The 15,525-nt window shown below is 55.1% G+C and overlaps 2 protein-coding genes across 2 annotated transcripts; one reads left to right on the top strand and one right to left on the bottom strand.

Annotated features, from left to right (window-relative positions):
* Positions 1-279: 279 nt before the first annotated feature.
* Positions 280-5,639, top strand: LOC116798696. The gene is made up of 5 exons (XM_032711287.1): positions 280-459; positions 608-711; positions 1,029-3,926; positions 4,293-4,501; positions 4,952-5,639. Exons 1-5 carry the CDS (start codon positions 282-284, stop codon positions 5,019-5,021), a joined length of 3,459 nt encoding a protein of 1,152 aa, XP_032567178.1. The 5' UTR covers positions 280-281; the 3' UTR covers positions 5,022-5,639.
* A 288-nt stretch (positions 5,640-5,927) lies between these two features.
* On the bottom strand, positions 5,928-13,787 carry VAT1 (vesicle amine transport 1). Its single transcript, XM_032711288.1, has 6 exons — positions 13,455-13,787; positions 12,444-12,651; positions 11,954-12,124; positions 11,775-11,864; positions 10,591-10,832; positions 5,928-9,858 (listed from the first exon to the last, which is right to left on the bottom strand). The coding sequence occupies exons 1-6, from the start codon at positions 13,785-13,787 to the stop codon at positions 9,757-9,759; spliced, it is 1,146 nt and encodes a 381-aa protein (XP_032567179.1). The 3' UTR covers positions 5,928-9,756.
* Between the last annotated feature and the right edge of the window lie 1,738 nt (positions 13,788-15,525).

Here is a 15,525-nt window from a genome sequence, read left to right as displayed (position 1 = left end):
CCTTCCCGGGATGGGGGCGGCGGCGCCGGGCCCCCTGGCCGCGCTCCGTGGGGCCGGGCCGTCCCGCGGGGCCCGGGGAGGTGCCGGCCGGGGCGGGGCGGCCCCGCTTTCGCTTTCGTTTCCCTGCGGCAGCGCGGCCGGGGCCGGGCAGGGGCCGCAGGGCCGGGGTGTGACGGGGCGGGCTCGGCCCCGGTGCGGCGGAGCGGGGGAGCCGCCGCTGGGGCTCCCGGGAGGCTCCCCGGTGGCGCAGGGCCCGGCGGGCGCGGCCGCTCCCCGCGGGCATGGCGGGGCGCACGGTGCGGGTGCGGGGCCTCCCTGCAGAGCTGCCTCCGGACAGGGTGGCCGACAAACTGACCATCCACTTCCTGCGCTCCCGCAACGGCGGCGGGGACATCGCCGAGGTCCGGATGCTGCCCGGGCCCCCGCCCTGCGGCCTCATCACCTTCGAGGCGCCGGAAGGTAACGGCCGCGGGACCCTCGGGGGCTCTGTCCCGCCGTCTCCTGTCCCGCCATCCCCAGCCCCGCCGTGCCCCTGTCCCACCGGCCCCGGGCCCCGCAGCTGCCCCTCAGCTGGGCTGACGCAGGTTCGGGTGGCTTTCCCCACCAGTGGCCCAGAGGATCCTGAAGCTGAAGGACCACGTGCTGGCGATCGGAGGGATGCAGTACCCACTGGAGGTGACCCTGCACACTGAGGAGCTGAGCCCCGATGAGGTACCGGCTGTTTGGAGAGCTCCCAGTGTGTAGAAGTGCAGTCACATCTCTGTGTGACTTCCCCCTCTCATTCCTTGGTTGCAGAAAGCTTTTGACAAGTGCACAAGGTTGAGGAGTTGCTTAGTGTGGGTCTTTCAGTCCTGCCTGTGTCAGGCTCCATCTCTCTTGAAAGCTGGATGCTGAGGGAGAGAGATGGAGGACTGGTCGTCTCTTCTGTCATAATAATACAGGGGCCAGGTGCACTTACCTTCTCTTGTGCCTTGGAGGGGGGTTATTTTTGGTCCTTGCTCTCTCACTCCCTTGCTATCTACTTGCAGATCTTCATACGTGCGTGCATGATAATTGACTATGGCAAGCTTCCTACTGGCAAAACCCTCCTGAGGGACTTGCACAAGGGCTACAGCAATGTGCAGTTCAACTTCGATTCTAAAAACACACACTGCATAGTCCAGGGCCCATTCACTGAGCTGCAGGCCTTCAGCAGAGACCTGCTGGGCAGCCTGAACCTCGGGAGCAAAGCCACTGGGGAGATCCTCCTGCCAGGTTCCAGCCGTGGAGCCAAAGAGATGGGAATGCACGATCACCAGCAAGTGCCTGACTCCACTGAGTCAGCAGAAGAGACAGCAAAGCTGCCAAATGGGGACCAGGAGTGTGAAATGACAGCTAAAATCCCATCACCTCGGGGCCCAGTGGATGGAGAAGCTGTGGAACAGCTGGAGGAATTTTCTCTAATGATGGACTTGGACATCTACTTGTACATGCAGAGGTTCTGTGCTGCCAAGTACCAAAGTGTGCTACACCAGCATCGCGTGGATGTGGTGGATGTTACCAGCGATGGCATCACCATATTGTACCTCCAGCCATCTGGAGGTCTGGCTGGGGACATGGAGGCCTTGCGAGAGGCCCGCCTGGCCCTGCAGCAGCTCTACCAGCAGCTGGAGGTGAGCCTGCGCAAGGAGAAGATCGCCAAGAGAGGGCTGGGACTGGACAGCCAGGCACTCAGGGCTCTGACACGCGAGCTGCAGAAGCTGTATCCCCAGTTGCTTTGCCACGAGGACGTGAAGCAGATTTATCTTATTGGAAACCTCGTTGATGTGTCCCAGGCCAAGCAGTACCTTCAGCATTCCATCACCAGGAGAAGTGCTGCACACGCAGTTGAGGTGCTGAGCAGCAACCAGCCCCCACAACCCACAGCCTCCAGCACCACAGAGGCTCCACTACGTCTGCCCAAAGTGCCTGTGGACTCCTCAGTGACAAAGCTCAGCTCAGGCAGGCCAGAGCTGAAAGGCGAGCTTAAGCTAGCTGCCAACTTCAGTGCCCTGAAAGCTGACAGGTCTCAGGCTGGCCAGGGCCTCTTGCTGAATCAGGACTCTCCGCCGGTGGGACAGGTGCAGCTTTCCAGGAAACACTCATCAGATGCTCCTGGTCTGAGTGACCCAACAGCACTGACCCAGCAGTATCAGCCTCCTGTCCCTACAGCAGGTGAGGTTCTGGGGTCAGCAGCAGAGCCTCAGCAGAATGACCCCACAGAACGGGACCATGTCGAAGGAGGTGTCAGGCTTCCAGGACACAAGGTGCTGTCGTCCTTTGGGGGCAAAGAAAACAGCACTTCACAGCATCCTGGGGACTCTAAAGGCTCAGGTCCCATTGGGCACCATTCCCTCTCTGGCACCTCCAGCACCTTTGATGTGACAAGGACCTCTTCTGCTTTAGACTCCAAACCCTCTGCATCCAGGCCTCTGCTGCGCCGGTCCAACAGCTTCTCCCTGCCGAGGTCAGAGGAAAGCAACAAGTCCCGAGATAGTGGCAGCAGCAGGGTGAGTGAGGAAATGAGCCTGGACTTTCTGCAGTGGTCTTACCTGAGAGACACCTGCCGTGTCACTATTGACAAGCTGTGCAGGGGGGGGAAGGTGCAGATCTCGGAGCGCCGTGCTGGGGACTGTGCAGTGCTGACACTGCAGGCAGAGGACAGGAGCAGGCTCTTCCAGGCTAAATGGCAGGTGGAAGCTCTTGTGCAGAAGTGCCCTGACCTGGTGTGTCAGAGTCTGAGCTACTCGGAGCTTGCTGTAGATGGTCCAGATGACAGTGCCCTGAGTGAACTGTGCAGCCTCTTGCGAGGAAAATCCCTCCAGGTTGGACTCCACAAAGACAAGTACAAGCTATATCTTGCTTATCCCAAGGGAATGCTGCCAGGAGTGACTGAGGCCTTCCACATGTTTTCTTCCAGGAGGCTACGTGCCCTGAAGTCTTCATCTATGTCTCCAGGACCAGAGAGTACAGGGCAATCAAGTGTCATCCAGCCAAGTAGAAGCCAGGACACAGTGCCGGATGCAGCCCTTCCCAGCAGTCTGGAGTCCCTCCAGATGGGCCTGCAGCACCTGAACATCAGCAATCAAGCAGTCCCCAGTGATAAGCTCAGGGCTTCCTGGGTGCCAGAAACCGAGGAAAAGAGGTCCCCCAGTCCTTGGAGGTTCCAGCAGGCAAGGGGGCAGGAGGAGGCCAATGGCCATGCTGATTCTGGGACTGGGCAAGGAGGAAGCAGCCTTCTGAACCCTGCTGCGGGGGATAAGCCAAGTCCTGCTGGTCTGAGGGAGTCCCAGGAACAGCTGAAGACAAAATTGTCCCTGGGGGAGACTGACATCGCCCGGCTAAAACAGGTTTTGCCAGATAGATTCCAGTTTGCAAGAGACAAAGGCAAGAGCAGAGGAGGCCACAATGAAGCGATGGGACAGCTGCGCTCCCCAGTCCCTGCGGCTGAGGGGGCTCCTCACTCCCTGCCCACCTGGCTGTACAGGGCCACAGCTGCTGAGCTGCCACCAGCTGTGGCCCAACAGGCACCTGCAGCAGAGCCCAGGGGCCAGGGAAGGACACAGCTCCCAAAGCGCAGGAGCAGTGAGCAGGAGGAGCCTGACCTCCCATCACAGCAGAGAAGAGACTCCAGCCCTGGACAGGAAAGCAGCACCGTTCCCCTGGGCCGGTGTGATGCTTGCCAGGGCTCAGGGGTGACCTGCCAGGGCCCCTGCGGTCATGCCTTGTGCAGGACATGTTTTGCAGCAGACAGTGTGAGGCCAGCGTGCTGCAGCTTCTCCTCAGCTGCCCCCAGTCCCAGGATCCCGGGGACATTCAAGATCTCCTCTCTATCTCAGAGCCTGCCCGGCTACTATCGAGACCTGACGCTTCAAGTTGCTTACAGTATCCCTGACGGCGTGCAGGGGGTAGGTACCCACCATGGGGCTTCCCCATCCCTCCACAGCACAAGCAGGGGGGCTGTCAGGGTGGTTGGGGGGAGGGCAAGTGTGTGTGTGCAGCTGGGGGGCAAGTGTGTGTGTGCAGCTCCCCACCTCATGTGGAAAGCAGCAGAGGTATTGACCTGGGGAAGGCAAGAAGCTTCACACCAGGTTTGGGAGCAGCTTGCTGCTTTTGAAGAGGAGCAAGTATGATCTGTTTTTAGATGACAGTGACTATCAGCCCCTGGGGACCATGGTCGTTGGTGTACCTTTCAAGCTGGTGCAAACCTCAGAAGTCCCCTCAGAAGCACAGCACTCCAGCCACTGTTTAAAACATCTTATTCCTCTTCTAAGGTTGGAGACCCTCGCCCAGGACAGTCTTACAAAGGGGGGCATTTCTGTGCCTTCCTGCCTGACAACAAGGAAGGGCAGAAGACAGCAATGCTGCTGAAGAAAGCATTTGAGCATGGACTGACATTCCAGATCAAGTCCTGCAATGGAGAGGAAAGAGTGACATGGGGCCTTATCCCACACAAAACCTCCTTTGGTGGAGGCAAAGCCAGGTATGGCCCAGCTCATCCTAAGTTTTGGGTATGGTTGTGGGTTTTTTAGCAATTAGAGGAGAACCATGGGCTCAGTAAATCCTGGCAGGGGTGGCTCTTCCATGCTCCCACAGTTGGTGCCTCCCTTTGCTTCAGCTTGCAGGGCAGCTATGGTGTGGCAGACCACCCCTGGCACCCTCCAGCTAGAGCAAAAGCCCTTGCCCATCCCACACCTGTAAATTCCTCACTGACAGGAATTCCAGGCCCTGTTCACTTACAGCCTTTCCCGTGACAGGGCTCTGGAGCCAGCACTGGGTGCGAGCTGTGCCTGCAGGTGGAAGCAGCTCCCAGGAGCAGGACTTCCACCCTCAGCCCCTGCTGAAGGGCTGGGGCATAACCAAACTGCTGCTCCCCGCTCTGTGATTTTGGCACATCAGCAGGATTTACAGCACTTCCCCCTCTGCCCCACAGGAACGGCTACCCGGACGCCCAGTATCTCCGGGAGGTCCGCACGGTTCTGAAGAAACTGGGCATTGCATGAGACTCCCGTGGCCACAGCCTGTGGCTTTGCTTCGCCTTCCTTTCCTGCTGACAAAACTGCAGCTTAACAGAGACAGCTCAGGAAAAAGCAGGTGTTTATCCAAGGAGCTCCTGTGTCCCCATAGGTAGCCAGAAACCTGCACATCAGCGACAGCAGCACCTCCGTCCCTGCCCCACACAGGCCTCAGCGTGGATCAGCACTTCCTAGAAACTCCAGCTCCTCCTGGCTGTGTGTCCTGCCAGCCAGTTACACACCTGATTTCAGCTGATTTCAGGCTGAGCCCTGTGTGGCTTCCAGCAGCATGACCCAAACCTTAGCAGGAGCCTGTGCCTAGTCCAGCCTCAGCTTCTGGAAGTACCTTCCACCTCCTACAGGCAGATTCCAGTTCAGCTGCCGCCAGAGCCAGGGCCAGAGATAAGCTGTCATTAGTGTCAGCTCTTCATGCCTCAGCAGACAGCTCATGCTTCAGCCCCTCTCCAGCACCTGCTCTGGGGCCAGCAGGTGACCTGGTGCTCTCTTGGAGAGAACATTAACAGCTTTCAGCACCTGCAACAGCTGCCTCCCAGGACAGTCTCTAAGTGGAGAAACATAAATAAAAAGGATTTATTCTCACGTTCAGTAGTGGTTGTTCATGGCTTGTCTTACCCTCAGCCCAGGTACCCTCCTTCAGTCCCACCTGGGACACCCCAGACACAAAGGGCAGAGCTCAGCTAAGGGCTTCACAAACAAAAAATCACCATAGCTGCCTTCCAGAACAGCGTGTTAGGAGCAACAATTAATAGTTGTCTTCCAGAGCAGAGGCACCTCCTCATGCTGGGAGAGTTACACTTTATCAACTGAACCTGTCCAGAGGCCGAGCTGAGGGCAGAGGGTTCATGCCAACAGAAACCTGAGCAGTGTACCATGGACGGTTTTGTTATGCTTTTAATTACCATTTGAAACACATAAGGCATATGGTAACATTTGAGAGAGGAGCATTACACATAATCATGTAAACATCAGGGGCACACTTCCTTTCTGTCCAGCTTGGTTACACGCACAAAGCAGAATATATATTTTTAAACAAAGATTTTCCATAGGATGTCCGTAGGATGAGCATCACTCATATCACATATCTGCAAATCAACATGACTCAGACAGTACAGACCAGACTATATGTTGTAAGAGGCTCACTCAGAGTCTAATGTGTTTCACATCATGCTCATGGTACTACTTGCCAGTCACACTTTGCCATCATGAGGGCTCAGCACACCAGAGACTTCAGGCAACCAGTGGTGTAACACCTATGATAGCAGCTGTCAGTGGGCCAGAATTCTGCACCAGCTGAAGCCTAAGACCCACAGTGCTTCTTATTTGTCTCTGGTCAATCAATTCTAGTTTAACACAGGTGTCTGAAACAAAATGTACAGCCAAACTCCTTCCCACAGTACTTGACAAGGGCCATGTTCCTCCATCCGAGTGGAGGCCACCTCTGCTCCCTTCCCCTCCTGTGGTCAGCATGCAATGTAAGGAAGCTTCAGAGAAACCAAAGAGTCAAAAATGTGGCAACAGCTGCCTGGTGAAGCAAAGGAGTTGCCCTTTATGCCTGGGAGGCCACTGCAGCAATGACAGGAGAGGCACTTGCACAGGCACCCCATGCCGAGCCCCCTGTGGCAGGCAGGGCCGGGGACCCCTCCTCTGCTCATCAACCCCTTACTCACACTTTCCACTTGTACTCCTCATGGGAGAACCTTAGAGTCAGACAATCAGTAAAATAAACATTAAATTGCACTTCTGATAGCTGGAATGGCACACGTGATTAAGGACAGGAATCTCCCACTTCCTCACTAGCACAGCTTTGCCCTAAACAAGCAACGTTGAGTGGAATGATTTTTATACTAGTGTTTGTTTTTGGTTTTTTACTTTGGTCCTTGTATACAAACCTGCTGGTTAACTTGATTAAGACCCTTGAAGTTGTTTTATGTAGATTCTATACCTATTGTCCCATAAAAAAAAGAGTAAAAAACCAAAATCAAAAAACAACCAACAGCACCCACCCACAGCAGAGCATCGAGCAGGGGCAGAGGAGAGCAAGGTTACACTTAATCTTGGTCTTTCTATAGAAAACACTGTTGCTACCAAGGGACACAAAACAGCCAGTGCTGAATTCTAACACACAGTAACTGCTTGGCATTCTTCCTGCCCCGATAAGGGCTTCAGGAATTTGTATGCAGGAGACACGTGAGCAGATACAGGAATAGGGATTGTTCCCAGAGAGCCAAGGCCGGGGCAGCAGATAAAGCCTCACTCGAGGACTGCCAGGAGCCAAACAGCCACCCTGGGGGAGACAAGGGCTCTACAACAGGTCTTCTGGACTGGGGAGCACAGAACCACCAAGACAGCCCTGGAAAGGCTACAACACCTGGGAAGAGTACAGCTTGTTCACAGAAATTCCAATGACATCACCAGTGTTCACAAAAGAGAGCTAGCAAGAGTCAAAACAGGATTTTGGCAATATACCTGGCCTGAATGGAAAAGGCTCCAGTGACTTCCTAGTCATGTAGCAGAAGGCACTGAGATGCTGTTTCCTGTGGGTCAGGGGGGTCTGACAGGAAGCTGTGAGGCTCCTGGGCCACAACACCCAACCCAAGGCCATCAGTAAGGCACTGAGCACGTGCTTGACCCAAGAGTAAAGCAGGGAGAGGATGTTACTGTGAAACACACTGGGATAGTTTTCCTTTTCACCAGTGAGTAGAACCTGAAGATGTGCAGGGTTGGGTGCCATTTGAGCACGCTGCTCTGTCATCAAGGTAAGGTCCAGTTTCTCAGAGGAACAGGTCCAGACTTTCCATTTCAGCAATTTGGACAGTCCTGTTGTCAGACCTAGTAAAGCAGCATTAAACACTGTTGGATTTAATCTAAATTAGCAGGACAGGGCAGATTGAAAGAAGCAGCAAGATTTTGGATTCAGAAAGATAAGAAGTTGTGCTTGCGAGTTCCATCAGCCCATATTTATGAAGTTCAAGAGATGAACTGACAAGGATCTGTGAGAAGGCTCCAGCACTCCTCTGAAGTTGTAGGGAACAGGGTTGTTTCAATATTTAAAGTTAGCCAGGCAAGCTGTGCCTATGCATTTCTAAAGAACTTTGGACTGAGCCCAAGCACCTGAACTACAAGCTGCACTGATAGACAGGAGCCCTGCTGGAGGACAGAGCAGGCTGAGGAAGAAGCCACACTCCTCCCCTGCACAGGACCCCCAGCCCTGCGTGGGCTCTCTCAGGGGCCAGGGGGGCTGTGTGTGGGGCCCTGCACCCGCCCTCCTTGGGCCCTGGGCCCTGCCTGGGGGCTGGTTAAGCAGGACTTCTGGTTGCAAGGTTTTGCTCCTGAAGCCTGAGTTCTTCCATGATGAGCAGCTCTTCTTGGTGCCCTTGGGTTTACCTTTTAAAATCCAAAATGAAGCCCAAAAGCCCACAGCACCTACAATCCATGACAAAGCCTCAAAAGCAAGTACCAACAGCACCAGAGTTGCCTGGGACCACAAGCAGGGTCCAGTGGGAAGCACAGCACCACCCAGGACTCAAGGTGCTCACAGAACTGGGCTTGGATCTCTGCACAGCTCCATTTTCAAATGCACAGAAGAAAAGCAGAAGAGAAACAAAGTTCTGCTATAGGAGGAACACCACAGTCAGCTCCTAAACCCTCAGTGCTGGAAGAGAGCCCAAGGGTCCCATGAGTCAAAGATTCACAGGAAGAAGAGTCAAGCCCTACTGCAGCACTGAACCCCAAGCTGGTGTGAGTGTTCCCATCTCAATGAAGTCCAATTCAACACTGCAGCCCTTGGAAACACAAACAGGAGGGTGAAGTTTAGCCTTAGCAATACCAACTTGAAGCCCAACATAATAAAGCACAGAGCCAACATCAATTGTTCCAGTCGTTTGACACAGTTGAGTCCTTATGGTCTCCAAGAATCAGACACAGTTCAGATCTCTCTATCCAGTTTGGAAACAGAAAATGGACAAGATCAAGTTACCCAATTGAAACTTTTCTTCTGTATTGAGACACAGCCCAGCTCAGCCTGTCAGGGTATTTGCTGACTGCAAAGAGAAGTAACTGCAAATCAAGCACGGTATGCCACAGACCCCAAATTAACCAGGATGGTCAAGGCAAAGACAACAGGAGTTGCTACTATCTGACTGTGTTAGTGGCCTACAAAAGCAGAGGGGAAAGAGCAGGGCTAGTGTGAACAGAAGAGAAACCCCTGCTTGAATTAAACGAGGCCAGCTGTGCTTTCCTTTGGCTGTGGAGGAAACACCCTACATTTGGCCAATTCTCTGCTGAACAGGCTTCACAAAGGTGACAGTGAGAACACTTCATCAGGGCTCAGTTTCTGCAGAGATACTTGGCAGTTGCTACAGTACATTTGGCCATGACTTTACAGTGACAGGCTGTGCAGTTGTTAGTCACCAACTGCCTGGAAGCTTCAGCTGCACTGTGAGAAAAATAAGGTTAGTTTGGAAATTCAGTAGAGAAACAAGTGATTAGAAAACCGTACAAAATAAACAGCCTTCAAAAGAGAGAGCAGGAGGCATATCTGGCAAAGGGTCAGTCACGACAAGAGCATGCAAACCTCATCTGAATGATAACCATGATGTTCTTGTACTGGTGAAGATGGAAGCTACTGATCTGTCCATTTTCAGGTCCCAAAGAGTTCAGGGAGTTAAACCATGAATTCATAATCTGCATACATCTCTTTTCTTTAGTTCTCTGCTTTTTTGGATTCTTCCTTCGGTGCTTCAGGAACCAGGATGACTTTTCCAACATTCTTCTTTTCTTGCATCTGCCTCATGGCCTCTGCCACCTGGAAGCAAAAGGAATCTGGTGAGATCCCCACCCACCCTGTACGGTGCATCCATGCCCTTTCTGGGCCCCTCAGTCCACCCAGACCAGTCTAAAGGATAACCCAGAGGCACCTTCTCTGCAGTCCAAGCAAGTGCCAGGCCTGGAATCCAAGTGTTCCTTAAGCCTCTCCATAGGACAGGTATCAGGTACGAATACTGACTGATCATCACTAAGTTCTTTGCTCCCCTGCAGCAAGTCCTGCCCCAGCACAGGATTTCCAAGGGAAGAGCCTGACTTTGCCTGGACACATCCATGCAACAACACTGAGCAGAGCTACTGAAAAACCTGCTGCTCCCTTCCAACATCCTCATTCTGCTTCACTGCCAGAGCTCTTTTTCACTCTTGGAAGGGCAGCAACAACCTTCCCATCTGGCCTGCTTAATTACAGGGTGCAGGCTCAGGGCAGACTCCAGCCTGATGCATAATGCAGCCCCTTCCTGGTTGCTGCTGCCCATGGAGCACAGCTGAGCACCTGCCCTACTCCACAGGGACACTGTCTGGCATTGCCCAGCTCTGTGCACTGGAGCAGAAGAGCAGAGCCACTTTACTCACCCACAGTATCTTAAAAGGAAAAAGGCACCAAACGTCTGCAAACAGATGGTTATCAAACACTTCCAGCAGTTCAGCCCCAGGAACAAAGGTGCTCACTCTGAACTGCTGCCAGCCAGCCTGTATGTTAGCTCAGACTCACCTGATCAAAGGGCCATACAGAGTCTATTTTAGGCTTGATTTTTCCTTGACTGTACAGGTTAACCAGCTTGGCTACAACGCTTCTGAGAAGCTCAACTTCTTCATCCATATATCCCAGGTGGTAGCCACACACTGCCTTGTTTTGTTGTAGGAGCTGCAAGGCATTGATGCTGAACTGGTTCCACCAGGTTTTAGCCATAGCCACGAGGTTCTTCTTTTGCCCAGTGATCAGGTTTGCTACCCCTAAAAAGAAGACAAGCTACAGATGAGCTGGAACACAATATGAGAGGCAACAGGCATCTCATGGAACAGCTCAAACAATGCACAGGGGAACAGCAACTCACTGTCCAGTGATGGACAGAGCTGAGAACTGGATTACATGAGGCTCTGCCCATCTGACCATCAGTGAAACAGGCACCTGTCTCAGCCTCAAGATAATCCAGAATCTGGATTATCAGCACTCGTATATATCACAAAAACGTAAAATTCCTTTCTTCATCCCTCCTAAGGCAGCAGCAGCTAGTCTAGAGTACTGGTAGAGACAAGAAAGGGTTATGAGTGCCACCCAGCCAGGCTGGCAGGACAGCTCTCCCCTTCTCCTACAGCCCTGCTTCTTCAGGGGAGTCACACGCTGCAACGGCTGCAACAGCAGAAGCAGCACACTGGTGCAAGTGTCTGGAATACCACTGGGGATTGTGGGAAGGCTTTGTGTATGGGACAAAATCACAGTGTTCCAGAGCTGGGGAATGGAGAGATAAGTATTCAGTAGCCTCAAACCTCATCACCCACACATCCTCTAAAAGAAAAGCAAGGCTGTGCATTAACTCAGCCCAGACAAAGCAGCTGTGCCTCTGTTCCTCCATGAGGACATTCCAGCTTCCCCTGCAGGCACTGGCTTGTACTCAAAGAGAGATCTTGCCCTGGGAGGGAAGAGCCTTGGAGCCTGTAACCAGAGCTCTGGGGACAAGACACAAATCTCACTCCCCTCAGTGCCTCACCCAGGGGAAGCATCCTGAGGACATTCATGAAACAACAGAACTACAACACACAGAGCAGCCAGGAATAGCGATGGTCCCTGACAGCACAGGCACGGAGCAACACAAAGCATTCCTGTGTGGATCCCACCCTGCCACCACGTGGCCCCCCTGCACAAGCACTGGGTGTGGGCACGGGGCTCACACGCACCGTAAGTGATGACTTTGCCCATTGGCTTCAACAGGTTAAACGCTTTGGTTGTGTCGGATCCTCCCAGCGGGTCCAGGACAATGTCAACACCTAGAGAGAGAGAACTGGGAGTAACTAGAGGTTTCTTTGCACTTGAAGGAAATGCAGGACAGTTGCAGAAACCCTCCACCACGTAGTACCTTTGGGAGAGATTTTCCGCACCTCCTCTGCATAATCCATCGTTCGGTAGTCGATGGGGTGAGCAACTCCACTCTCCTTGAGGGAATCGTGCTTGGAGGCAGATGCTGTGCCAAAAATGGTGACGTTTTCTACAGTCTTGCACAGCTGGATGGCAGCAGTTCCCACACCACCTGAAAACCAGCAGTGAGAAAGCCTCAGAACCTATTCAGAAAAACCTCTGAATAGGTAAATTACCCCTGTTTGCACTGATTGTGCACTGGTGACAGCCTGCAGAACAAAGGCTCTGCCTGGTGAGGCTGATGCCTGGGACACACTGGGAGAGACCAACCTCAGCTGCTGGGAAATGGGGCCAGCATGAAGCCTGCACCTCTGCCAGGTGACATTTTGTCAATCCGGCCCCATTACGATCACTTCCTTACCCACACCACCCATTTGGAAACTGCATGGTGAGGCCAAGAGTCTCAACACAGGCTGTCAAGAACTATTTACCTGCAGCCATGTGGATGAGGACGCTCTGGTTGGGTCTCAGGTTTCCAAAGTCAAACAGGATCATGTAGGCAGTGATGTAGTTGACAAGAAGAGCAGCTGCTTCCTCGAAGCTCATCCCCTCAGGCATTGGAAAAGTCTGGTTGGCCGGCACATTCACGACTTCTTGCCAGAGCCCTGACCGAGCCAGGACCATTACCTTATCGCCAACCTAAATTTGGAGGACAAGTGGGTCTAAAACAAGCTCGAGGCTAGCAGAAGCCGTCACAGCCCTGCCCTTGGTATGCCACAGCCAGTGCATGCACGCTGTTCTCTGTGCAGAGGTCTGCAGGGACTGCAGCAGCCCTGGCTCAGGCAGGAGCTCACAGCATGCACTCTGCTCATCGGGAGACTGCAGCACAGCACCTCTCACCACAGGGTGAGGCATAACCTTCGACCCTCAGAGGGACTGCAGGCACCCCAGGCTCTGGCTTGTACCCAGGGTGCTGCCTGCCAGCTGCCCAAACAAACAGACCCCTAACAAGGCAAGAGGGATGAGGTTCATGTCTTGCCCTCCTTACTCAATTTGGGAGCAGGAGTCTGAACACAGCTGAACATTGCTGCCCCTTGTAAGGATCATCCTGCCAACAGGCAGGAGCCTTGGGGTAACGCTTAATAGCATCAACCGTGGAAAAACACGTCCAACCCTAGGAAAACCTCCTGGGTCTAAGGAACACGGCCGCTCCCAGCTCCTCCCCGTGGCTCCGGCCCCTCAGCCCGGCCCGTCGGGCGGGCGGCGGCGCTTCCGCCGTCCCGGAGCGAGCGGGACGGGCAGGGCCGTCCGGGGGATTCCTCGCCTTTGTCCGGGGCCTTTGTCCGCCGCCGGAGCCTCCGCGGGCGGCATCGGACGGGCCTTGGACCGGGCTGAGCAGTGCCGGAGCCCCGACGGGGAGCCCCGGCCCCGGGGCGGGCCCCAGTGGAGCGGCCGGGGGGCACACGGGACTCCGCAGCGCGGCGGGGCCGCGCCGCCCTCACCTGTCGGTCGCGGACGCCTTCGCCGACGGCGCGGACGGTGCCGGCGCACTCCATGCCGGGGCAGACGGGCGGCGGCGGCAGCCGGTCGTACAGGCCCTGCCGCGCCATCAGGTCGGCGAAGTTGAGGCCGCAGGCGCGGACGCTCACGGAGACCTCCCCGGGCCGCGGGCCGGCGCCGCGCCGCGCCTGCACCTTCAGCTTCTCGTAGCCGCCGAAGCCCGTCAGCACCAGCGCCCGGTGCTCGGCCGCCTCCCCGCCGCCCGCCGGCGGCTCGGGGCCGGGGGCCTGCTCGGGCTCGGGGGCGGCGGCGGCCGGGGCCGGCTCGGCGGACATGGCGGAGCGGAGCGGCGACAGCAGCTGCGGGCGGCGGCGGCGACGGGCGGGGAAGAGCCGGGGCGCGGTCGCGGGGCGGGGCGGGCGGCGCGGAGCGGCGGCGGGAGGGGCTGTCCCGATCCGCCCCCCGAGCCCGGCCCCGCTCCCCAGGCCGCCCCCGGCCCGTCCTCCGCGCCGCCTTTTTTGTCTTTTTTTTTTTATTCTTTCCACTTTTTTTTTTTTTTTTCGCCGCTAAATGATTCCTTCCGAGCAAACACGGCGCTTGCGTCCTTCCTGGGGACTACGCTGAAAGGGCGGTTTTACTGGAGCATCATCTCCCCGAGTTACTTCTACAATTTATAACTGCCCTGCGGGGCCGCGCTCCGGGCTGGGCTGGCTCCGGGAATGCCGGCGGCTGGGGCTGCTCAGGAAGCAGAGCACAAAGGCAGGAAAGCAGACAGGAGGGCAGAGCCTGGGGCAGGCTGCACATCGTCTGGCTCTGCTGTGTGGCAGATTTATGCGTGTTAGGGTGGCTGCAGTGGGAACAAGGAGGAGACTCATGTCCAGTTGCACGACAGGACCACAGTCCTCCTCTGAGCTGCTGTCCTGCTCTTTCCAGCCTCCTGCTGCCCTCCCTCATCCCCTGAGAGAGGCTGAGGAGGATGTGCCACAGCTGGAGCAGTGCCAGCTCCCCTGCCTGGTCCTTTGTTACACCTCCCTTTATTTCTACACAGGGCTCTAGCAGTCTTTCTCCTCTGCTCTCAAGGACATTGGAACAATGAACAGGCAGGAGATACAAAAAAACCCGCCTGGCAGCGGTTTGCTGGTCAGAAGGCAGCTACCTGTGCCTGCTCCCAGGGCTCTCTCAGTGTAGAATCCCAGAGGCCCAGGCCCACAAAAGCCTTCCCTCACATGGTAAGGCTGCCTGAGACCCCACTGGGGGCCAGGGTCTGGCTGCCAGGCGTGGCAGGGTTCTGCACATCCCCAGAAAGTGCTGAACTCAATCTATCTGTCTGGGTTTGTTGGCAACTCAAGGGAAAGATTCCTTCTGCCTCTGTTCTGTGTTTTCCTCACCTGTATCTGCAGTACTGAGAAGCACAGAGAGGTAGACACAGACAAGATGTCCCAGTTGCATCACACATACCAGGAAAGCTGTGCCTCCTGGGTGACACTATGCCTGTATCACAGTAAATTACATTTACTGTGATTGAAAGGTAGAGCAGCAGGTGGAAGAGATCTGACAGAACCCCTCAGACATACCTGTCACTCACAGCCACAGTTCCCTGCACTGTCTTTTTGATCACAGAGACAATGGAGATGGTTGTCAAGTGGTAACTGAAGCTCAGGGAACGGTGGCTCGTTCCTCACGCTGGCAGCAGACTGAAGAAATCCTCCCAGCACAGAGGATTATTCTCACAACGCACGGGGCTGCAGCTGCTCCAGCCTTTTCCTCTGCACAACCCCGGCAGCAGAGGCTGTGGATGTGCACAAATGGCACAGCTGGCATGAGGCCGGTTTCCAGGTGTGCACGGAACAGCATCCCGCCGTGTCTGCCTCTGGAGGCAGGCACCTTCTCCACCGTGGTCCTCGGGGAAATCTTGTGAAATGAGAATCCTTCTCCTTAACTTCAACCTTCCACCACAGCATCAATAATTTACTGACAATTATAGTCCCAAAATTACAGGCTTAGCACATCCACATGCTGCGCATCCATGAGAAGCCCATTATCTGTCAGCTTGTCTTACCTTACTGAAAACAC

This window comes from Chiroxiphia lanceolata, chromosome 26 (assembly GCF_009829145.1).
Source record: "Chiroxiphia lanceolata isolate bChiLan1 chromosome 26, bChiLan1.pri, whole genome shotgun sequence".
NCBI lineage: Eukaryota > Metazoa > Chordata > Aves > Passeriformes > Pipridae > Chiroxiphia > Chiroxiphia lanceolata.
The sequence above is the reverse complement of the archived record's forward strand: the minus strand, read 5'-3'. Positions and strand labels throughout refer to the sequence as shown.